The 25,267-nt window shown below is 37.3% G+C and overlaps 2 protein-coding genes and 1 non-coding gene across 7 annotated transcripts in view; 2 read left to right on the forward strand and 1 right to left on the reverse strand.

The window, feature by feature from the left end:
- The first annotated feature begins 5,864 nt into the window (after positions 1-5,864).
- Positions 5,865-22,352, forward strand: LOC115518431 (pyridine nucleotide-disulfide oxidoreductase domain-containing protein 1-like). 4 transcript variants are annotated; one of them, XM_030321904.1, is made up of 6 exons: positions 5,919-6,057; positions 15,216-15,339; positions 17,339-17,487; positions 19,810-19,944; positions 20,654-20,917; positions 22,237-22,352. In XM_030321904.1, exons 3-6 carry the CDS (start codon positions 17,407-17,409, stop codon positions 22,303-22,305), a joined length of 549 nt encoding a protein of 182 aa, XP_030177764.1. In that variant the 5' UTR covers positions 5,919-6,057; positions 15,216-15,339; positions 17,339-17,406; the 3' UTR covers positions 22,306-22,352. The 4 variants fall into 4 exon arrangements, with proteins under 4 accessions (XP_030177766.1, XP_030177764.1, XP_030177767.1 ...); XM_030321907.1 differs by having other exon boundaries at positions 20,654-20,819; positions 22,237-22,321; XM_030321906.1 differs by lacking the exons at positions 5,919-6,057; positions 15,216-15,339 and adding an exon at positions 5,865-5,912.
- The window catches only part of RECQL (RecQ like helicase), a 57,373-nt gene continuing 53,019 nt past the window's right edge, over positions 20,914-25,267 (reverse strand). For both annotated transcript variants that reach the window (XM_030321901.2, XM_032593934.1), the window contains 3 exons: positions 22,765-22,984; positions 22,338-22,467; positions 20,914-21,747 (listed from right to left, as the gene is read on the reverse strand). In XM_030321901.2, coding sequence (XP_030177761.1) covers positions 21,589-21,747; positions 22,338-22,467; positions 22,765-22,984 — 509 coding nt within the window. In that variant the 3' untranslated portion in view covers positions 20,914-21,588. The remainder of the gene's footprint in view (positions 21,748-22,337; positions 22,468-22,764; positions 22,985-25,267) is intronic.
- Positions 23,186-23,288, forward strand: LOC115519555. Its single transcript, XR_003970561.1, has one exon. It is a non-coding gene; the product is annotated as a U6 spliceosomal RNA (small nuclear RNA).

The following is a 25,267-nucleotide window of genomic DNA, read 5'->3' on the forward strand; positions in this document are numbered from 1 at the left end:
TTCAATGCTGATTTTGCCCGGAGGACATTTTTCTGAGCCAGGACAAACAATTGCAAAATGGATCACTTATTGTGGATTATGGGGCAAAGCCTGACTGGGGTGGGATTGAAAAGAAAGAAGAGCAGAAATTGTTCTGCAATGGGAGGAAGAAAAAAGCTTTTTCAAGGTCACTAATATCTGTAATGATTTTATGTCCAGTTTTCTCCAGGACAGTTCTGGTTTATGTCTCTTGTCTTGGTGGAATACTTAATAACATCATCCCTTTTCTATTTTAGAAATGTTTAGTATAATATAAAAGTATATGGTCAACCTCCCCAAATCCTGTTGATTCTTTCATCAAAATATATCTAGAATACAAATACTTCTTCCTGATGCAAGGCACCATCTCCTCTCACCTGCTGCATTTTGTCTCTGCTCTTAACCTTGCCTTCAGAGCAGGTCACTCTTATGTTCAAAGCCCTGCAATGACTCTACATTTCATTAAATAAATTCCAAAGTTCTCTCATGGCCTACAAAGCTCTACTTAATCTGTCCATCACTTCCCTGATCCTTTCTCACCTCATATCTTATTATTTCCCCCTTGGGGCTCTTCCCCAGCTAGATTGGCCTGCTGGCATTGCGTTGTTCATGCCAGATATGTTCCCATTTAGGGGGCTTTGACTTACTGCCCACTACCTTGTCCTTGCCCCATCACCTATAATCTTTTTCTCCCAGACATTCATATAGATCTTTCACTCCCTTCATGTCTTAGCTCAAGTACCATCTTTTCAATGAGACCTCCCTTTTCACTTTGATTAAAATTGTAAACAATTTTACATTGTTTGCAATGTAATTGTAATACTCTACATGTATTATTCATCCCACTTTTCTTGTTCAAAGTGTTTTCCATAAATTTAACACTTTTAAACATACAGCTCTGTATATTTTATTTATTTTACTATCTGTCTTTCACTGGTAAGACAGAAATTTTTGTTTGTTTTATTCACAGCTATCACCCAGGTGCCAAGAACCGTGTCTGGCTTATAACAAATGCTCAGTAAATATTTGTTAAATTAATAAATCAGTGAAAGTGTAATTATTTTTAAACTTTTAAATGACATCAGAATGATCATGCTTATTTCCATTTGTGTAACCTAAATGTACTTCTCTTAATTCACTTCATTATGTTTTTCATTATGGAAGTAAATGTTACTGAGCTTATTGAGCATATATAGCTAATTATGATTAATACAAACTTTTATGAAACTAAATAAATATATTCAGACTTAGAAATTCACTACATTAAATTATTAAATAGGATCCATGATATTTGGGAGGGGGGGATAAAGCCATTGCCTTGGAAAGAGTTGTATTTATGTACCTATTTGATATCTCAATCAGACTTAGACATAAATATAGACATGCAGATATAGATCCAGATGTGTACATACATATGGATACATATAGGTATTAATTATACGTTAGTCTGTATGGTATCCTACTTCTTGCTCATTGCTAAGCAACCTCAATGTAGAAAAGGTAGTAAACTGAAATCTGTGTGTGATAAAATATGACACGGCCCCTCACAAGGTAAATTTACGAAAAGATTAATTTGGACTGGATTTGCAGGAACGATTAACATGAATTGGCATCAGTGCAGTCAGGAATGGTATAAGAAAATCAAACTGTCAGGAGGGTCCCCAAAGTATAAATCACATCATGCCTACAGCAAAATGTTGCAGATAAATCACAGTGAGAAATACCACAATAAATCATTGAACTCCTTTGAACTATAAAAGCAATTTATTTGACTTTGAAAACAATATAAAATACTACCTTCAGTTTTGTACTCTTTCAAATAGCACATAGAAAGTTAGTCAGAGATGAGCAATAGGAATATATATAGCTGTAAGATATAACAGGAGTGAATCAAATGTTTCTGCCCTTAGGTAATAAAATAAAAGAGGTCTAGGTTAGAAATATGTTCAGCAAAAAGCACAGAAAACTAATAGTGGCTTAAGTATATAGATTTATTTGTCTTAAGCAACAAGAGGGCTGGAGACAGGCAATCCAGAGTTTTGAAAGGGGCTCAATTTAGCCTTAAGAGGAGGGTTTTTCCATCTCTCCCCTTACATCATTAGAAAATATATATTTATCTTCATATTTCTGATCTCATGGTCACAAGATGGTGTCTTTACCCCTAATCTCACATCCACATTCTGGACAGGAAAAAGGAGAAAGAGAAAAGGAGGAACTAGCAGTACCTGTATCAGGAGAACAAAGGTTTCCTGAATCTCTGGCTCACTTCCACTTACTTAATGGCCAGGATGTGTCACATGGCCACCTCAGCAGCAAAAGGGTATGGAAAGACAGCTATTTTTAGGTAGCACACTGTCAATTTACAAAACTGGGAATTTGTTAGTAAAGAAGAAGGGAGTGATGGACATTCAATAGGCCACAAGGAGCAGATGTGTTAAAAAGACAGTATAGAAAGACAAGAGAACTTCACAGAGAATAGGGTTTTGAGAAATGAGTACATTTAGGGACAGGTGAAAGAAATGGATCATCATGGGACAGAGAACAAAAGGATCTAGAGATGTAAAAGGGAAATATGAATACTGGTAAAGGATTTATTTACGTTTTACAATATTGTTAGGTTTGTATAATATTTTGACACATTTCAAAATTACCTTTTTAATGTGAGGAAGATCATTACATTTTGATTCCATAAGTCATGGTTTTCTGATAATTGGCATTAACATTAACATTCCTATTAAAAAAAAAAAAAGGATAGTGTAGGTTCCTGGGGCAGATAGCTGGGGGAAAAGAAAGGAGGAAATGAATGGTTGCCCAATTCTCCACAAACACCAGATGCTGTAACTATTCTGTAACCAGTAATACATTAGATTACTTCAAAGATGTCAAAAAATGAATCATTGCACAGCCAGCTGATGTGTATCTTTAAATAAATGCCTCATCTTTCTGAGGAAAATCTTTTCCCTCTATGAATGCAGTTTCACAGCCACAATAACAAACTTCATGTTATACAAAATGTTTTTTAAAACATTGTTCTTCAAAATGTGACCCACACAATAAATGACCTCACCAAAACCTAACCAGAAATCAGTTAAATTTGTGTCTCCCATTTTCTAATGATGAAATGCCAATTTCTTTTCACTTGTATCTTGATATGTTTGAGTTGGCATGATCAATGTGAATCATTGTTGCTACCAAGCATGATTTGATAGAAGATCATTTTGACAGCTGGAATTCCAAAGTTTCATGTAAACTTGAAAGTATTTTCCAGACTAAAAAGGATAAATTTACTTAAACTTTCATGCAAATCTGTCTTGTATACAACATAATTTTTTTCTTTCTAAAATACATAAAATTATTTGATACAATCTAATGCTAAAAAAATTTTTTTTACGTTTATTTATTTTTTGAGAGACAGAGCACAAGCAGGGTAGGGGCAGAGAGAGAACGAGACACAGAATCCAAAGCAGTCTCCAGGCTCTGAGCTGTCAACACAGAGCCACACGTGGGTCTCAAACTCACAAACTGTGAGATCATGACCTGAGCCAAAGTTGGACGCTTAACCGACTGAGCCACCCAGGGACCCCTTAATACAACCTAATTATAATGTCAGTATTTTATATCAACTAAAATGAATTAGCCACATCTATTTGATGCCATAATTTAGTCTTTTTTTTTTCATTTTCAGGAAAATACGCTTCTTTATACCTTCACTTGTGTTATAGGAATTACAAGGGGTTTCAATAAACAAAAAATATAAATATAAAGTGTTGTTCCTTACTTTTCCCTTAGTATAATAACCAGCTGTGGGAAATATTCTATTTATTTATTAGAAAATAACCTGAATTTCTCTTATCTTCAACGTAGCTGATGTTAAAATGTTCCCTTACACATCAAAATGGAAAAAGTTAAACATCAAAATAATTAAACAATAATTTCATCCCAGTGGCCTTTCTCCATTTCCTCTGGGAACTTGAGTTCCAGTCTATTCTTCTCTTTGCCCATCCTAAAGGGGGAGTAGCTTTCATAATATACAGGAAGACCTTAACCTTGGAAAATGAATGAAAGGTCTTGAGGGAACTTCCAGGCAGTCCCATGCTCCACCTAATTACATGTTCATTCAGGACATTTATATTAAGCACTCATTACTAATTAAAAATTGAGGATACAAAGGGAGACTAATAATCCCCGAGATTAAGGAGTTTATGTGGGTGATGCATGGGAGTCAGGAGATGTAGTAGGTAGTTTTAAAATAAAGTGATATGAATCTAAATTCAGCGAATGACAAGGTCCTATTGAAAAATATAGAGAGGACACCTAGCTCAGTCTTAAGGATATTCAATAAAGATTCTTAGGGGAGGTGATGGCTTCTTGAAACCAAAGGTCAGTGAGGATTTAGCTAGGGAAAATTAGTTGGAGGAAGAGCATCACAGAAAAAGTTATGTGCAAATGCTCAGATAAGAAAGAACAAACCAGGGGCACCTGGGTGGCCCAGTCAGCTGAGCATCCATCTCTTGATTTCTGCTCGTGTCACAATCCCATGGTGTTGGGAGTAAGCCCTACAAGCCCATGCTCAGTGTGAAGCCTGCTTAAGATTCTTTCTGTCTCTCTCAAAAATTAATTAATTAATTAATTAATTAAATAAGCAAGCAAGCGAACATTTGAAAATTAAAAAAAAAAACAAAAAACAACAACAACAGAAAGAACATACCATATCTTGGGTGCTGCCAGCATAGTTCAATCTAGTTAGAGCACAGTGTGAGTGAGATTATGTGAAAATAAGAAGCTACAGAAGTAAACAAGACTGGATTGCAATGGCTTAAAATACTAGTTCCTCCTATAAATATTTTGTTTGGTTGTCTAAGCTAGTAGTGGGAATTAGAATCATTATTGAACTGCCTACTATTTAGTTTATTAAATCAAAGCACAGTAATTGTTAGGTTATCAGTAAATATCAGTAATTACATGGCAGGTTTTCCTGTTTATATAGAATGGTTATTTCCAGAGTTCAAAGAATCAAACGGGGGTTCTAATTACCAGTTTTAGAGTGAGCTAGAGAAATTGTACCCTCTTAATATTATAATACAACCCAAGGGAAAATATTATATGAGATAGCAAAGGCAAGAGTAAATAACAAAAATAGTGAATACTCTAATAATGTGCATATGGTAAAAAAATTTTTTTTAAAAATTAGCCACTTCTCAAAACAAATGAATACCACAGAAAGGTGTTAGCAGTAAAATTAAGATTGGGAATATTTAATTCAGACTTCACACATGCTATTTACTGGAAAATTGGGAGGAACGTTAATTTATTTTGACAAAATGGCGAGCAACTCACTATAGTACTGGAAATTTTAGCCGAGGTCAAAACTGTAAACGGAAATAACTTCTGAGAGCAATTCACTAGTATTGCTTTGCTTTAATATGTCATGAATAATATGCTTCCAAAATACACAACCTTGGATTGCTAGGCGAAATGTTGGGAAGGATGATACTGCCTACGTCATTAAGAGTTTAAGAACTGTCCCTATGCCAAGTTTCTCGCAGGAATGAATAGTGAAAACTTCAGGGCAGTTCATTTATTCTGAGAGTGTTCTGTCCTGTGAGAACTCTGGTTTGTGTTTAGACAATTTGCCAAGCTTCTCTTGGAGACCCGTCTTCTTTGCTTTGTTTTGAGTTCTTTTTCCCCTTCCCCTAAATCAACGTGGAAAAACCACAGTCAGTGGTAGTAACAGTAAAATGAAACCCCAGAATCAGAGATGTCTCTGCACTTCCGAATTGCAGCCGGAAGCGGATACGCAAGGAATTAAGTGTGAGCTACGGGGTACCCGTAGCTCAGAGTTTCACTCTAAGGCACAGGCACCGGAAGTAGCCGCCCATCTTTGCTCCAGCGCTGTGAGTACAAACTCTCCGGCCTGGGCAACCCGCGGTCAGTAAACCACTAGGAGTCTGACCTCATGGAGGCAGGACGCCCTCTCTCGAGGCGGGGAAATTTGTGGTGGTTGGAGGTGGCATCGCGGGTGTCACCGGTACTAAGCAGGTAGGCTGACCCGCAAACAGTTCCGCCTCTTCCCCGGCTCAGGTGGTGGCACTCAAGGCATCCTCCCGCCTCTACCCAAGTCCTCGTTCCAGATCCCTCTATAGCCGCTGCCTTTTCTCCCGCCCCCCGCACTCCTTCTTCGTCTCAGTTATTAGAGACTGCGTAGTGGCCCTTGGGCGAAATTCTTAGTACCTCGCAAGGTTCGCCTTAGGCGCAGGGAGAAGTGGGGACAAGTTGTTGGGGGGACCCCAAAGCTGAGTGAACCAGACTGTGGTGATAGTTAACCTGAGCAGACAAGAGGGTTTAAAACTGATTAAGTACTTGGTCAGAACATTCACCCTTCTTTCTTAATTAGCTGATTGAGTTCAGCTTCCACGTAGATGCCAGAGCCTTAGTTTATCGTAAATAATTGATGAACTCATGTTGTTTCCTATACTTTGAATTTCCAAGATAGAAGAGATTTCATCTCCAGTAATGTTTTATAAAACAACCAACAAGGGAATAGATGCAGCTGGGGAATAGTTTTCTGATTATAGTGAATAATCAGACCAAATATATACATTCCAAAAAGGACTATTTTGTGGATATAAAGTAAACATAAGCAATCACTGAAGTCACAGAAGTAGTGCAGGAAATTCGAGAGTTGTTTTCACACTTTCAATCCTAGGTGTCTATTTTCCGTTTTTTCACAAAGTAAACACCTGTTATCCAGGTACTGTACTAAGGGCTGGTTAGTCAATTATAAACAGAGCCTTGTATTTCCTTTTTAGGGATTCACAGGCTAGTGGAAGAGACATGTAAATAAATCATTTCATCAATGTGTTTGCCAGCTTAAGGATATCAGTGGAGTTGGTAGGGCATGAATTAGGGGGGAGGTATCCTTTTGTCTCAATGTAGAAAATGAGTAAAAGTTCACCAGGTGGACAAGAAGAACTAGATGGTTCAAAGGGAGGCGAGGATATAATCTTAGGTGGAAAGCATGGCAGTACTGAGAGCAGCAAAGCTTAAAGAACATGGTGCTTGGGGAGGTGATCAGACATGAAGCTGGGAAGGTTGGCAGAGACCAGAACATGAAGGGTCTTATAAGCCTTGATGAAAATGTAACAAGAACTTACGAGTAATGAGATGATTTTGAGCAGTGGCCTAATGTGATCAAATACATTTTGAAAGATCATTAGTTACAATGCACTTGGGGGAGGGGTTAAAATGAGACTGCAAGGCCAGTTGAAAGGTGATTGTAGTAGTACAAAGAAGTTTCAGGGGTGTCTGGCTGGCTCATTCTGTAGAGTATGCTACTCTTGATCAAGGTCCTGAGGTTGAGCACCATGTTGAGTGGCAGGATTACTTTTTAAAAAAAGGTTTGAGAGCTAGATGTAGCAATGAAAAGAGAAAGTAGGTAAATAAATTGCAGAGTATATACAGAAAAGAAAGATGGAGAGAGTGGTAATATTATCAAGTATTATAGAAAGTTCAAATAAGATGATATTAAAAAGAATCTGGTGGGTTTTAAGGATGTATAGGTGAATGGAAGATGCTCAGGGTTTTTTTTTTTTTAATATTTATTTTTGAGAGAGAGAGAGAGACAGAGTACAAACAGAGGAGGAGCAGAGAGAGGGGGACACACAGAATCTGAAGCAGGCTCCAAGCTCTGAGCTGTCAGCACAGAGCCTGACACGGGGCTTTGACTCACAAACCATGAGATCATAACCTGCGCTGAAGTCAGATGCTTAACCAGCTGAGCCACCCAGGCACCCCCTCAGGGTTTTTTTCTTTATTGAATATTGACATGCAATATTCTCTTACTGAGGTGTACATTGTAGTGATTGGATATTTATATGCATTATGAAGTGATCACCTCAATAGGCATAGTTACCCTCTGTCACTATACAAAGTTATTATACTATTATTGACTATATTCCCTGTGCTGTGTATTGCATCCTTCTGACTTATTTATTTTATAACTGGAAGTTAGTTCTTCTTAATTTTTGTTTTGGCCACTCCCACCCCCTAACCCCCAACCCCTTCCCACTCTGGTAACCTGAGTTTGTTTGTTTCCTGTATCTTTGAGTCTGTTGTTTGTTTTTAGATTCCACAGATATTGAAATCATATGGTACTTGTCTTTCTCTGACTTATTTCTCTTGACATAATACCCTCTGGGTCCATTCATGTTGTCACAAATGTCAAGATTTCCTTTATCTTATGACTGAATAGTATTTCATTGAATATTTATATACATATGCCACATCTTCTTTATCCATTCGTCTATCAGTGAACACTTAGGTTTCTCACCTACCTTGGCTATTGTAAATACTGCTGCAGTGAACATAGCAGTGCGTATATCTCTTTGAATTGGTGTTTTGTTCTCTTTGGATAAATACCCAGAAGTGGAATTCCTGGATCATATGGTAGTTCTATTTTTAATTTTTTGAGGAAACTCCATAGTGTTTTCCATAGTGGCTACACCAGTTTATATTCCCACCATGACTGTACAGTGGTTCCCTTTTCTCCGCATCCTCACCAACACTTGTGACTTCTTATCTTTCTAATTACAGCCAATCTGACAGGTGTGAGGTGGTATCTCATTGTGGTTTTGATTTGCATTTCCCTGATGATTAGTGATGTTGAGCATGTTTTCATGTGTCGACGTGTGTTGGCCATGTGTATGTTTTTGGAAAAAATGTTCAATCTACCCATTTTTTAAATTGAGTTTTTTTTTATTCAGTTGTATAAGTTTTTTAAATATATTTTGGATATTAACCCATTATTGCATGTGTGATTTGCAAATATTCTCTCCCATTCAGGTTACCTTTTCGTTTTGTTGATGGTTTCCTTCTCTCCGCAAAAGCCTTTTAGTTTTATGTCATTTCATTTTACTTTGCCTGAGGAAAATGGTTCAAAAAATATTGCTAAGACTGGTGTCAGAGAGCTTACTGCCTATATTTTCTTCTAGGAATGTTATGGTTTCACATCTTATATTCAAGTCTTTAATCCATTTTGAATTTATTTTTGTATATGGTGTAAGATAGTGGTCTAGTTTCATTCTTCAGCATGTAAGCTGTCCAGTTTTCCCAAGACAATTTTCCATTGTATATTCTTACCTCCTTTGTCATAGACTAGTTGGCCATCTATGTGTGGGCTTATATGTGGGCTCTCTGTTTCATTCCATTAATCTGTGTGTCCCATTTTTTTATGCCAGGACCATACCGTTTTGATTACTACAGCTTGGTAGTATGGTTTGAAATCGGGGAGCATAATACCTCCCACTCTGTTCTTTCTCAAGATTGCTTTGACTATTCAGGGTCTTTTTGTGGCTTCATACAAATTTTAGGATTCTTTGTTCCAGTTCTTTGAAAAATGCTGTTGGTATTTTGGTGGGGATTGTATTGAACCTGTAGATAGCTTTGGGAACTATGGACATGTTAACATATCAATTTTTCCAAACCATGAGCATGATAGATCTTTCCATTTATGTATATCTTCTTAAGTTTTTTCATCAGTGGCTTATAGTTTTCAGTGTACAGGTCTCTTTGTGTCTTTGGTTAAATTTATTCCTAGGTATTTTATTCTGTATGATGCAGTTGTAAATGGGATTGTTTTCTTAATTTCTCTTTCTGATAGCTTGTTATTAACGTATAGAAACTAGACCAATTTCTGTATGTCATTTTGTTCTCTGGAACTTACTGAATTAATTTATTCATTCTAATAGTTTTTTGGTTGAACATGCTCAGTTTTAACGGTATAGTAGTGAGAGAAATAGAAAATGGTGGAGTTGAAGTGGAGGATGATTTAAGAAAATTCTTTCAAGAAGTTTAAAGTGAAAAAGAAAAAGGTTGTAGCTGAAGGAAAATGATGGAAAAAAATGGTAAGTTAAGCCTCTAAATTCTTTCGAAGCTAATACTAAAATGGTTTTGTTTTCCCAGAGTATATACTGGCATATAAGATAGTTTAAGTAAATAAGGAATACAGTTGATGGTATTTGAGCCAATATGACAAAATCAGAGTTTTCAAGCCAAAATCAGAATTTTGGAAACCTCATATTCTTCACTGTGAGCCTCATGAAACTTGAAGAATTTTCTGATGAGATTGTTGGTGATAATAATGAATGTGTTTTTTTGATAATGTAGTGATTTGAAATTTGTTAACATTTGGAAGATCTCTATAAAACTTAGTGAACCAATATTGTCCAGATGACAAATGTGATGTTACAAGATCCATTTAAAGTTCAGGATAGACCAATGGCTTTCACGAGAACAGAATATGAAAAATTCTTTGATATGGTTTCAAATTCTACATTGCAACTAATCTTTAGGAAACCACACGTGTTAGTGTAACATCAAAGAAGAATATACAGTTCTCTGAAAAGGCTGCATACCTGTGTGAGGGTGAACTGTCTTCAGATACTTCAGCCAGATTAACATATTGTAATAGTTTGAATGCAGAAGCAGTTCTCAGTGCAGACATTAAAGAAATTTTCAGGGGTGCCTGGGTGGCTCAGTCGGTTAAACGTCTGCATGATCTTCAGTTCTTGAGTTTGAACTCCATGTCGGGCTCTGTGCTGACAGCTCAGAGCCTGGGGCCTGCTTCAGATTCCGTGTCTCCCTCTCTCTCTGCCCCTCCCCTGTTCATGCTCTGTCTCTCTCTTTCTCTCAAAAATAAATAAAAACATTTTTAAAAAATTAAAAAAAAATAAACTTGCAAAAATGTAAAAGTGCCATTCTTCTCAATTTGTTTTGGAAAAAAAGTATTATTTTTTATTAAAAGGATATTATATCTGTTTAACATGTATTGGATTTATTATTCTTTTAAGTGAATTAAATATTTTAATTTTTTCTTAGTTTTAATTTTAATGTGGCAAATATCACTGGGTTTAACTCACACAGACAAAAGTTCTTTGGAGTCCTCAGTCATTTTAAGAGTGTAAAGGGGTCTTGAGACTGAAAGGTTGAGAACTGCTAGGGCCATGGAGTAGGTAGGTCTTCCAAGTAGTATTTAATGGACAGCTGAAGTCAAATGCCAGTCTGCAAGGTGTGGTCCTTCCACCACACACTGAATATAGGACTGGAGAAAGCAGGTAGTTCAATCTGTGATTAGGAGTTTTAGGGTAGTTAATGGTTAAAGATAAGAGAGCAAGGAAGTAAAAGTTTGGGCAAAACATGAAATGATCTACAACGGAGTCTTGGCTGCATAGGAAGAAAAGTGAACCCAAGAGGATGCTAATGGTTTTGGACAGCAGGAAAGAGTCCAAAGACTAGATCACAATAAAGTTAGCTAGTAAGTGGACAGAGAAAACTATAAGGATATGGAAATAGACAAGCTATTCTTGTCTATTCTATGTGGTTCAAGTATGCAGAAGTAAGTAGAGTTAGCCCTGATTTTCCAGGCTAGGAAACTAACGTGCAGTGACTTGGCTGACTTGAATTCAAGTCTTAAAATGTGGACTTTGCCTACTTTTCACTGCATATAGTGCAATTAGCTGGCCTTCTTGTTTTATGAACATGAAGTAAGTAGTGTATAAAAACAAAAATATTTTTATTAAAATTCTTAAAAGGAAATATTTTTTAAAAACATACATTTTTTTTTACCTTTTTGATCTAATAGGGTTTCTGACGTATTGGAGGAGTTTGATGTTGAAGAGCCACAGAAAACCATGTTAGAAAATTGCTTTCCCAACATTAAGGTTATAGAATCCAGAATAAAGGAACTGAAGAGTAAGGAACATGTAAGAGGATTTTTTTCTTGGGATGCCTGGGTGGCTCAGTTACACGTAGGACTCTTGATTTTGTCTCAGGTCATGATCTTATGGTTCGTGGGTTTGAGCCCTGCATCTGGCTCTGTGTTGACACTATGGAGCCTGCTTGGGATTCTCTCTCCCTCTGTGCTTCTCCCACATTTGTTCTGTCTCTCTCAAACAAACATTTAAAAAAAAAAAAAAAAGGATTTTTAATGACAGTCCATTGTTCGGTCTTTTTTTAATATATTTTTTTAATGTTTTATTTATTTTTGAGAGAGAGAGAGAGACAGAGTGTGAGCGGGGGAGGGGCAGAGAGAGAGGGAGATACAGAACCCGAAGCAGGCTCCAGGCTCTACGCTGTCGGCACAGAGCCCGACACGGGTCTGGAACCCATGAACTGGGAGATCATGACCTGAGTTGAAGTCGGCCGCTCAACCGACTGAACCACTTAGGCATCCCCCCCACCATTGTTCAGTCTTGATGAGCTTTTGCCTGCTTTCTTTTGACCCCATCTGTACTCCCACCATTACTAAGGCCCCTAGTATATAAAGCTTAGTAACATTGGTTTCATTATTAGAAAAACTTACACTTTTTGAGTTTATTGGGATTATATAATTAGTTGGATTTAGCATTTTAGGTTTTACATTTCAAATTAGCATTAACATTTATATAGTGTCTACTATGTTCTAGGCACTGCAGAAGTGCTGGGATACAACAGGAACATTACAGTGAACTTGGCCTGGGAGGTCTCATTGTCATAGGGAATATAGACATGCACATGTATTAATTATATGTACATGTGAAAGCACAGTCACTGAAATATTATCAAAGCTCTGATACTAGGGATTTTGGAGGACCTCACAGAAGGAGAAAATATTTGAACTGTGTTTAAAAGGTGGGTGAATTAAGAGTTCTTAATTAAGGACATTGTAGGAAAAGGAGGTTGCTTGTTCAAAGACCCAAAGAAAAGCACGTGGAAGAGTAACATTGTCAGAGGTACTGTCTGTGGTAGAGATAAGGAGAGGAGATTGGCAGACTAGAGCAAACAAATAGGACTGTGAAGAGCTGTCTACATCATGCCAAGAAATTTATTTTACCGTCAGTGGAGAAATAAAGAGAATTTACGTGAAGGTAAGGATGGTAATATATTTTTAGGAAGATAGATGGCAATGTTGAGGATGAAGTGGGGTGGAGTGAGTGATAGTGGCCAGCAACCAAACCAGAAGGTGGTTGCAATAGTCCAAAATGATAGAAGACCTGAATGAAGACAAGGACAGTGTAGTTGGAAAGAATGGCCCAGATATGAGTGAGATTTTTACTATAAACTCAGCAGGACTCAGTAACCTATTGGATGTGGGAATGAATAAGGCAGTCGGAAGAAAGGTGTTGTCAGATGAGAAACAATATCCTCAGGTGAGCCTTAGGTTAAGATGAGTAGTAGAGTTTGTAGTTGTTTCTCTACAGCAACTCTAATGTGGGAGTTCTCCCGAGAAAACGGGTAGGTAACACATTTGAAACACAAATAACTTGATAGGAAAAAAATAAAAAGTACTAACTTTTCAGAGAAAAACATTAAAACTCTGAATCCCAAACCAGAATAAATTTCTAATACTCATAGTGGTACATATCGCCTAGGACATCCATGTCATTTAATTTGCACACTGAGGTGGGCACAAATGTATGCTGATAAATTGTGAGGCAGTTATATTAGCACCTTTGAATAAATCAGAGTGCCACCCATTACCATTTGAAGTGTCCTACATGAGATCATGTCTGTATTCTCTTATTTAAATGTCCTGAATATTCTTTAATGAATTAGAGATTTTTTATCTTCGTGTCTACTTGCAAAAATTTAACGTTAGCCAATGAAAAGAATGTTTGTTTTTACAGTAGCCAAATGTAAATTATTTTTTAAATTTGGTCGGTGTCTGTAACTACTGTTGATCAGATAAAATTCTAACCACATTATCTGCAGGAAGACATAGAGAATTTCTATGTGCAGTATACTGTATTGAATTATTGGCCTTATGTATTTGCAATGCAGCTAAAGAGTTAAATGGATAGTGAATGGCTCAGTGGGTATTAAGTGCTGTCTTATGATTTGCCATATTTTATAACATGGCACAATGTTAACCTGTAAACCACTCCCACTCCACCATCTTTCATAGTTGTATGTGGGTGTGTGTGTGTGTGTATGCATGTATGCTTTTCTAAAGGCTACTACTTATATGTAGGTTTTCATTTGATATTAAGGAACAAAAACAGTGGATCTTGAATGTGTATTTTTAGCCTCAATGATATTAAAATTTAATATAAGGGTGCCTGTTAGTCAGTTAAGCATCCGACTCTTGGTTTCAGCTCAGGTTATGATCTTACGGTTCGTGGGATCGAGCCCTGCCTCGGACTCTGCACCGACAGTGTGAGCCTGTTTGGGATTCTCTCTCTGCCCTTCCCCTGCTTGCCCTCTATCCCTCTCTTTCTCAAAATAAATAAACATAAAAAATTAATATAAATAACCCTAAAACAGTATATGCTAGGATTTAAGGTTAACACACTTTTCACTTATATGAAAATATCAAGGAGCATGTTTGCTGGTAAAGTGATTGTTATTTGTACTTAAGAAGAATCTAAATACTGTTTTAGTACTTCCAATGTTTTTATACTAAGACATATTGTAACCTTTTCTACCACACTTTACTCCCCTGTACCCATGGCAGACATTAAGGTATGATATGATTAGAATTACTAGATCTTAGTAACTCCCATTGAGATCAGAAATTCTCAATAAGGCCTGCCCCAGGTATAATATCAGAATGCTCAAATTTTATTTATTTCTTTATTTTAATTTTAACATTTATTTATTTTTGAGAGAGAGAGTGCAAGTTGGGGATGGGGGGGCAGGCAGAGAGGAAGGGAGACACAGAATCCTAAGCAGGCTCCAGGTGCTGAGCTGTCAGCACAGAGCCCGACACGGGGCATGAACTCAAGAATCGCAGAAATCACGACCTAAGCCAAAGTCAGCGGCTTAATCAACTGAGCCACCTGGGTGCCCCCAGAATGCTCAATTAAAAAATTTTTTTAACCTGAGGTCAACATGCCTTCCTGAATATCATGAGATTACCTAAATTTTATGCAAAATCTGGTGTGAGTGTACCTTTTTTCTCCAAGAGAGAAAGATTAGTTTTCACCAGATTCCCAAAATGGTTCACGGACCTAAAATGATGGTGACTCACTGGATTGGATAATGGGTTCTCAGGTTTACTTTGATTTTCAATTGCTATAACAAAGTATTGAGTATCACGAAAGGCAACCTTAATGTATTTTTTTTTTTTGCTTTTGTCTTAATGAATTTTTTATTTAAAATGAAATTCTACCCATGTATAAATATATTTCTCCTCTCTCCTTCATGGCTCTATGTTTTTACAGTACATTGTAACAGGAGATGGCAGTCAGTATGTGTATAAGAACTTTTTGTGCTGGAGCTAAACCAAAATTGATACACGAAGGAAATCCTTTTGTATCAGGAACCCAGGATACAGACAGTGCTCAGGTAACATTCTGAGGTTGGGTCATGGAAAAGGAACATGAATATTTCTTAGATTTTTCTATATTTGAATCAAAGTATTCCACTTAGAGTGTTAAGTTCTAAATTATAGAAGAGGTTTGTTTTATGATCCATAAACCAGAAAATAGTGTTTTATTACTACCTATTTCAGTTTTAGTTTTGGGTGATAATTTTTGTTTTTTAGTTCATGCTCATGTTCTGTGTTCTTTCCATGGTGCACTATCCCAGATGTAATGACTGAGCTGAAGGTTATAACTTTCTTTATACACATATTCATTACTGTACTTTGGGAATATGTGATTTGCAACCTAAATAATGGAGTATAATATATTAATATTTTTATTATTTTTTTTTATTATTTTTTTTTTAAATTTTTTTTTTCAGCGTTTATTTATTTTTGGGACAGAGAGAGACAGAGCATGAATGGGGGAGGGGCAGAGAGAGAGGGAGACACAGAATCAGAAACAGGCTCCAGGCTCTGAGCCATCAGCCCAGAGCCCGACGCGGGGCTCGAACTCACGGACCGCGAGATCGTGACCTGGTTGAAGTCGGACGCTTAACCGACTGCGCCACCCAGGCGCCCCAATATATTAATATTTTTAAAGAATTTATAAGGTAATTAGCAATTTAAATTTAGTTAGAAGTTCTACGCTTAAATTTGAAGGAAAAATGTTTAGAATGCCCTATTTTGTAATTATTCCCAAAACAAGGAGATAATATTGATTGCATTACAATTGTTTTAGCAAATGTGCCTTATAGACATTATTTAGGTCTTTTTTTTTTCTTAATCAAACTACAGTGAACGTGGGGCTCGAACTCATCTCCCCAAGATCAAGAGCCGTATGCTTTACTGACTGAGCCAGCCAGGTGCCCCCCTCAAGGGGTGTTGTTTTTTTTTTTTGTTTTTTTTTTTTTTAATTTTTTTTTTTTTTCAACGTTTATTTATTTTTGGGACAGAGAGAGACAGAGCATGAACGGGGGAGGGGCAGAGAGAGAGGGAGACACAGAATCGGAAACAGGCTCCAGGCTCTGAGCCATCAGCACAGAGCCCGATGTGGGGCTCGAACTCACGGACCGCGAGATCGTGACCTGGCTGAAGTCGGACTCCTAACCGACTGCGCCACCCAGGCGCCCCAAGGGGTGTTGTTTTAAAGTCCTCTCTCGCCTTTTTCTTTCTTTCTTCTATGCATTATCACGAAATGCTATAGATAGCTGGTGGTGATTACATTTGAGAATAAAGTTTGGTTTGTATTTTTGTTTTTAGAGGTATGGCCTACATAATTGACCAATGAAAAGATATACAGCTGCAATTTCATGGTCGGTGCTACAGAAGTTACTCCAAATATAGAACCTTTTCTCTGTAGCAACAATGTAAGGTGAAGTTTATGTCCTGCTGTGAATATTTTTAAAATACTGTATAAGATTTCTAACTCCCAAGCATAAATAACTGTGGATTAAGCATAAATAACTGTGGACTGACACCTATGGATTCACAAGTGATTTCTTTTAGAGAAACTATCTTGTCTTTTTTGCCTTTTAGCATTTGAAGCTCACAAAACAGGAATATTGTAATTATGAGTGGGGTACTCACATGGTTACTAAGTGTTCTTGATGTTGAAAGTCTAAGAATTTTTTTGTTGGTCTGTCTTAGTAGCATTTTGATTCCCTGGAAATTGAGCTGAGTTATCTAAACTTGCAGCTATTTTTTACTTTCTCATTAAAGATCAGCATACTGGGGCGCCTGGGTGGCGCAGTCGGTTAAGCATCCGACTTCAGCCAGGTCACGATCTCACAATCCGTGAGTTCGAGCCCCGCGTCAGGCTCTGGGCTGATGGCTCAGAGCCTGGAGCCTGTTTCCGATTCTGTGTCTCCCTCTCTCTGCCCCTCCCCCGTTCATGCTCTGTCTCTCTCTGTCCCAAAAATAAATAAACGTTGAAAAAAAAAAATTAAAAATGACAAAGCCATCTTTCACTTTTCTTCCCAGGTGTTCTCATAAGGAACATTGTTTAGTTTGATCTAGACGAAGATGGTGGCCTGAAAGTGGATGATCACATGCACACGTCTCTCTCTGATATCTATGCTGCAGGTGACATCTGCACTGCATCATGGCAGCCCAGCCCAGTGTGGCAGCAGGTAAGCCAGCATCCAGGATCACATCTTCGTAGCAGAGATTCCATCTGACGGTAAAGGAGTTGCTACCAGCAAATGTAAATATCTGGTTTTCCAACTTCTTTATTTTAAGAAGCTGTCATAGCGTTTTTTGTGACAAAGAATTTTTCCCTTTCAGTAAGTTATTGTATAGTGATGGAACAGTAGTTTAAGAATTATGGGCTATTACTTTGCTTGTCATTTTCAGATACTTACCAGCACTGTCCAATGGAACTTTATGCGATGACAGAAATGTTCTGTACCTTTGCAGTGTCCAGTCAGGTAGTCACTAACTATGTATCTCTATTGAGCACTTGTGTTTAAATAGCTACATGTATTTAGCGTCTGCCAGACTGGACAACACAGCTTTAGATTAATAAATAATTACTGAGGTATAAACCAAATTGATAAATGATGATCCTATGGGACCCTGATGACCCTATTCTGTCCCTGGGGAATTAGGATTGAAAAAATTTCCTATAGTAAACAGCCTTCCTCAGCTGAACACGTCCATTCAACTGGATGTAGACTTCCTCCTGCCCTCACAGTGTTGCCGCCCTCCTAATGGTGGAGCAGAAATCCTTGAAGAGATACTCAGACTGTGGTCATAGGTGAGGTTGTCTCAGGGGGAGTAGAGACACAGATAAATGAACCAGGCAACAGTTGGTAAAAGACCAGCTCCAAAGGTTGGGATATCACTCCTTCAGATCAACCATGGAGCGTGAAGTCGTGAAGAACTAGATGTATTTTAAGAGGCAGCTTCATTACTTTGTGTGTTTTTACCTACAGCAGGGCTAACAATCATATAAGAGTGCTTTCAGCCTGTTTCTAAAGTGCTAGGTTGTTTTCAGTTTCCTCTGGAGTCATTCTGTGTCACTTCTATGGTATATCTGTCATCAACTCTCAATTAGGAGTTGGGGGTTGTGGGGATTTTTTTAACATTTTAAACCCTCTAGAATAAATTATATCCTTAATGTGTCATATTCTGCTATAGGCAATATCCAAAAATAAACAGGTGTCTCTTGTTTTGAGTGAATCTAATAGACCTTGTCTCTTAATTTGCAGAAGCAATAAATAAGTACACTAAATAATTTGTTTTACATAGTCCAAGACACAAACTGAAGGGATTTTGAGGCTAGAATACATTTGGTAACAGTCCAGGCAGTGTTATACTGCAAGCCACTTCTATTAGCCATTTTCTAGTACTGTGCTCTGTTTACTCTGCTCCCTTACCATAGGGAGGCTATGACTTCATCACACCTACCTTGTTTACACAGGAGACTGAATTAAAAAAAAAAAAAAAAAATTATCACTTCTACCAGAAATGAAAATCCTATCTGTGACTGTGGTATGATTTTTGCATATGAAAGAACATTAGTCACACACAGTTATAAAGAAACTAATTGCTTAGCTTATTTAATTCTCATTTAATAGATGGGATACATTTATGTCTTAAGTGAAGAAATCAAGGCTCAGTTAATTAAATAAAAATATAAAAATTAAATATGTAAAAAAGTTGACATTTAAATCTCTTAACTCCCGGGGTGCCTGCGTGGCTTAGTCAGTTAAGCATCTGACTCTTGATCTCCGCTCAGGCCTTGATCTCAGGGTTGTGAGTTCAAGCCCCACATTTAAAAAAATAAAATAAATCTCTTGACTCTCAGGGCCAGTGTTCTATCAGGGATTCACAAAACTTGGTAGAAATATAATAAAAATACTGTAGAGGAGAAATTAATGATGTTTTAAAGGGAAGAATTAAAAATGAATTCCCAACATGGGTTGCTGAAATCTGGTAAGATTTCCTGAGACTAGACACCAACTAGTATTATCGGTCTGCATGACCATTGAGGTTTAACTGCATTGGAAGCCTCAATCTCAGGATTAAAAATCTAAGGATTAGGAAAAGGGACATATATTTCAGTGATACTTTGTCATTTCTTGTGTGATAAACTTACTCTGCAAGAGGAGACTGGTTATTAGCGTTATTCTTACCTAGTATAGCCTCAAATATTTTAGTTATTTTTGATAGAGAATTTATTGAAACATATAGAGTTGGTATTCTCCTTTAATTTTAGGGCAGTAATTTGGATAGAATTCTCAAATAGCCAAGTCAGTTTTGGTTAGTGTGGACTGGTGATTGCTTCCATGGCAAACATAATCTAACTAGTCATCTGGCTAGCTAGATCTAACCAATCTCAAGGACTGTCAATATTGAACCCCTTTTAAGGAATTTTTGTCAGGTTAAGGTGCTAGCATTTTTTAAGTAAGGACATTGAAAATTATATCTCATAACATTTTTTATCTCAGATGAGACTGTGGACCCAGGCTAGACAGATGGGGCGGTACGCAGCCAAGTGCATGGCTGCAGCTACTTTAGGATACTCTATTGACATGGACTTCAGCTTTGAACTTTTTGCTCATGTAACATTTTTCAACTATAAGGTAAAATAGATAAGCAAATTAGTACCTTTTTCTGCTTGTGAGTCTTGTAACTACCTGATTTTCTCATTGAATAAGAATTTACATGGTTTTAATCATTTTAGAAAAATGACATGTTTTCTCAATTCTTGCAAATCAAACCTGGTATTAATGCTGGTCTAAGGGAGAAAAAATCTCTTCTGGAGTTGTTTCCCATTAGTGCATTTCTACATTTATTTGGGATTCAGTCTCACTTTTTAAGGGTGATAGCTACTGTACTTAAGAATGAACCAGGTACTTTGCCAAACTTATTATTTACTCCTCTTTACATTATTCTGAGGTAGGTTTTTTTTTGCTTTTTTTTTTTTGGTAATTTAATGATGAGGAATACACACAAGGTTTAAGGAGGTTAAATAATTTGCCCATGCAAGATATAACTCAGTTCCTTATTAAATATTTAAGTCATGACTCTAATATACAGTCCAGATCCTACATATTTAATTTACTACATATTTTTAATTTTCATATAGATTGTGTGGTAGTGTCATCTGAACAATAAATGTAATGTCATTCAAATGTTTTCTGTGGCACCCTCTCCAATGAATGACACTTTTAGCTATAAAATTTTGTGAATAGATTTTTGTGCTAGTCATCCTAAAATAACACAGTGTAACTGCATATTATGCTTCCTTTTTGGTACTCATTAGAATAACTTTATTATCTCTGTATATAGGTTATACTACCAGGAAAATACCATACATGGGGCCAAGGTTCAGATCATGAATTAATGCTGAGATGTACCAAAGGACAAGAACACATCAAAGTCGTCATGCAGAATGGGAGAATGATGGGAGCTGTCTTAATTTTAAATCATATGGATCTTTCATCATATGAAGAAGGTCTGCTAGATCCAAATATTGATATACATTATTTTGATTTAAAAAGGCATTTCAAGAATTACATAAAGTTCCAAGTAACACAAGAAAGTCACAATAAGGTAAACAACCACATGGATTTAATGAAGTTAAGAATACAGAAGTCATAATGAGAGTAGTGGAAAAGTATTAAAATAGAAGTAAAATGGTAAAGATCAAATAATTTACAGATTTTTTTTTTTCCAACACAAATTGACCACTTATGTAAATGTAAGGATTTAAGTTAATCATTTCTGTGTAACTGCTTTGGAGCAGATTTAGCTACTTTATCTACTTAGCTGACAACTTGGTCTGGTATACCAAAGTCATTCTTTGATTGTGAAATGTCAGAGAGGATTGTCGTTTCAAGAGGCTTACAATTTTACTTTAAGGAGGTAGCAAGATCTTACTTGCTAATATCCTTTTATGTTCTGATTGTATAGCTGTTATGAGCTGAAATCACTTTTCTGTAATAAGCCTACATAAATATTCCTTATGATAACATTAATATCAAAAGAATACAATTAGGTATATCAAGGGATAAAAATATTTTACATTAAAATTATTTTTCTCAAAAAATAATAAAATTACTTTTCTCGTTTTATACTGTTAATTTATATAATTCATGATCTTAAATATTGAAGTCTTCAATACTTCAGGCAAGTTCCATATGTATAAAATATTAATAAAACTGTCTTAAACTTTTAACTACAAAATAATGGTGTACACATGCATAACTATTTTCTTGGAAAATTTAGAAACACTCATCTCCTGCATCATCAATTTTTCTTTTTTTAGTCCCTGTATTCTTAGATCGCTGAAGCATGTTTGCAGACTTCTGGAAGTTACCTGAATTTTTTTCTTCCCTCCTTTTATCAGCTCCTTCAGAATGACAAGTTTCAGATAATTCAGTCTGCCAACAAAAACAAAGCAAACATTCCGATCAAAACTCAGCTGTTCCATTTTTTCTTCAGATTAACAATCCCCCTGGTCCTTCTATATCCAGTAGCTCTTTAGTTAAGTGTCTAGTGGTCTCTCTCTTTTTTTTTTACCTTTAAATATCCACTCAAATATGAGCCCTATCCTAAAGGGATATGCTGTCAGAAAAACCCTAATCCATAGAGACAATGATACATGGCATGTCTTTGCAGACGAGAGTATTTCATGCATAAGAGTCATTGGTTTTCGACATCTGCTACAAACATAGACTTCTCAACCAGTGTTGATCACAACCAATATTGTGAGGGCAGGGTGCATCACAAACTAGACAACACTAAAATGGATTTTTCATGTTCTAAAAGGTTGGAAATTCTAGTCTATATTAAAAGGTAAAGTAGTTTAAATTGTTACTTAATACTTCTACAATAAAACAAAGGTAATGTTTTCTTTCTTCCATGCCTAGATTCCTGCCTGTCTCCTGTGTTCATCTGGACCCAGCACAGTACCATTTAAAGCATCCCATAAGCTTTAATGTATTTTTTCATTATATAAAGAGTCAGTTACCTTGAAACAACTCTGTGTGGGCTTCTTTACTTGCATGGTAATAACATGCGCCTCATTATTTAGAAGATGAGCTTTAGGTCCTATTTTCAAATATGAAATGGTAGCGTAAGCTGTAAAACTGTAGTCTTCTCTGTGGAAGATAAAGGCCAACAATCAGAAAGCTTTTAAGAAATTACAGAAAAACTAAAATTTATAAAAACAACCAAAAGTGCAATAATTTTAATATGTGGAATATGAAACTTGTGAAAAATTAAAATACTTTCTGTAAGTTGTATTTTTTTTGACATACAATGATCAAAGTTTATTAGGTAAATTTTATATGGCATTAAAGAGTTTCACATGAGACAACTGGAAAACCACTTGCTTTGTTGCAGTTATGAGAAACATAAAGACAACACCAAAGGACAAGAAATGGATCTGTATATACTTAAGATACTGCTGTAGAAGAAAGTGTGCAATAATTTTCTCCAGGTCTTCACGAGGAAGTTGGGGAGGAGCAACGCCTGCCACTCTCAATTTTGCTGCCCCCTTTCCCATCCAAGAATCCATCAGTTTCAGTGGAGTTAGCTTTTCATTCAGGTCCTCTGCCTGCTTCAAAATCTTGATTAGATCTCTGCAGTATGCTGTTACATTCTTTACTTCACACGCTATAATGAGACAGGCAAATGAGATCTAGAAATTACAGCAAGGACAAGCTAGTCTAAGTGGTTAAACTGGTTTGAAACGAATCCTCAACATGACCCACCCTAAACACTGATGTGTTATTTTGTTCTGAACCAAAATTAGTTTACTGATAGACTTGAGGAATAGCCTAAGTTATAGTCTCAATAAGACATTGTTGAATTTACATGCTCGCTTCGGGAGCACATGTACTAAAATTGGAATGATACAGAGAAGACTAGCATGGCCCCTGCACAAGGATAAAAGGCATTGTTTAATTTACAGTGATGTAAAGCAGCTGGTTACCAGAAGGCCTTTGGGTATGCTCTAGGAATAAGTGTCTGCCAGACCTGAGAGATTTATAGAGAATCAGTCTATTCATCGTATTTACCTAATTTGTGCTCATTAAACAATATTCTGAAAACTATGGCTTCCTTGGTACTGATTTAGAGACAAGAACGTCCTGGTTAAATATTCCTAATTATTGATTCTAGCACCCTGATTTACGTATCAGACTCTTATTCATGTGATCAGTATAACACAATATAATAAACTCATAAACAAGGTTATCTAGCTGCAAAGTTAAGACTAAAGTGATCTTCACCCACCAAGGCATAAGAACTCTGTGAGGGGGAACTGGTTATTCCCGCTCCTTGGACACAACACACAGGATGAGAAAAGTTAAAATACAACACCAAAACACTGGTAAATTAGTATCTTATGAGTAGTTACGCATTATCTGGATCAAAAATGATTGGACTGTAATCTCTCCTTTACAATAAATTCTCTTCCTAATTAGTGACTTAGTGACTAGCCTTTTCTTACAAATAGCAGTAGCATTTAGAAGAATTTAAGCTTTTCCCTTCATTTAAACATTTAACATGCCTTCAGTATAGCAACATAAAATACATTCATTCACATACCAATTTTCCTTTTGCCTTTGTTTTAAAACTGAGTTGTTACTTTTGAATCTAGAAAATGCTAGTCACAGCTTGCTTAATCCATTTTGGCGTCTAATAATTGCCCCCATGTAGTCCTAGCTATATATGTTAGCCTATAAAGATTTAAAAACAATGAACTAGGGAGTGTTCCAATCCAAGATGGCAACTTAGTAAGATCCTGAACTGGGTGCACCAAATCTACACCGATTTATAGGCAATTCCTCTTGAAGAACTGAGGACTGACTGAACTAAAGACCACACAGAACACCAAGAGAGACATGGTAACCAAGGGTACCCCACCCCTGATGCTGCAAACTGCAGTGAGGAGAATAGTAATGTACCAGGAGCAGATTCATCTGCACTTAAGACACAGAAAATAAAAGCCATGGCTGAAAAGAGCAACTAGAATATAAAGGAACTAGCCCTGAACCCTGCTTAATGGGAGGGGAGCTGCTACAACTCTCTCTGGGTTGGAAGATCTAATATGTGTCACAGTTTATGCACCCTCCCACCACCCTGACATCATAGATTGGAGCAGGGTCCAGACATCCTAACCAACCTACCACCTCAGTGAGCCCTGGGCCCCTAACCCACACCATCCCCAGCTGTCCCACCAAGAGAGCCCTATGGTGGCGCACACCAGGAAGTCCTGGTCAACGCTCACTACAGCTCCACCTGTCTCACCACACTGAGGCAGGCACAAAGCACCTTGGAACATTCTAGGCCCTCACTGCTTTGGCTTCAGGAAGCTTTTTAAGGCACCCCAGTAGATGCCCATTTTCAGCTCCACCTGCCCTGCCAGGACACCCTGGCTTGCACCCACTTCAGCTTCTTTCCAGGGAACCATCTGTTCAGAGAGCCCTACAACTGCCACAGCCCATGCCCTTTCAACTACCAGCTGCCCTGCCAGGTTGCCCCCTGCACAAAGCACCCAGGGACCTCTCCAGCCAACAATACACCTCAGTTCCACCTGCCACAACCAGAGCACCTGCTGCACATCCCAGAACACCCCAGCTTACACCCACTTCAGTTTCAGCCATCTTGCCAGGGTGCCCTCTACATGGAGAACCCCAGAACCACTCCTGACTACACCCACTTCAGCTTCAGCTGTCCTGCCAGGACAACCTGTCTCTGCAAAGAGCCTCAGGAATGCCCCAGCCCACACCCACTTAAGCTCCAGCCATCCCACCAAGGCAGCCCCACCATGGGGTGCCCTGAAACCCCCAGCCCATGCCAGCCACAGCTCCAGCCAGCCAACAAAAGTCACCAGGCATATACAGTCAACACAGAGGACCACCACACACCAAGAGCATTCCTTCAAGTTTGGGA

This window comes from Lynx canadensis, chromosome B4, assembly GCF_007474595.2.
Source record: "Lynx canadensis isolate LIC74 chromosome B4, mLynCan4.pri.v2, whole genome shotgun sequence".
NCBI classification, from domain to species: domain Eukaryota; kingdom Metazoa; phylum Chordata; class Mammalia; order Carnivora; family Felidae; genus Lynx; species Lynx canadensis.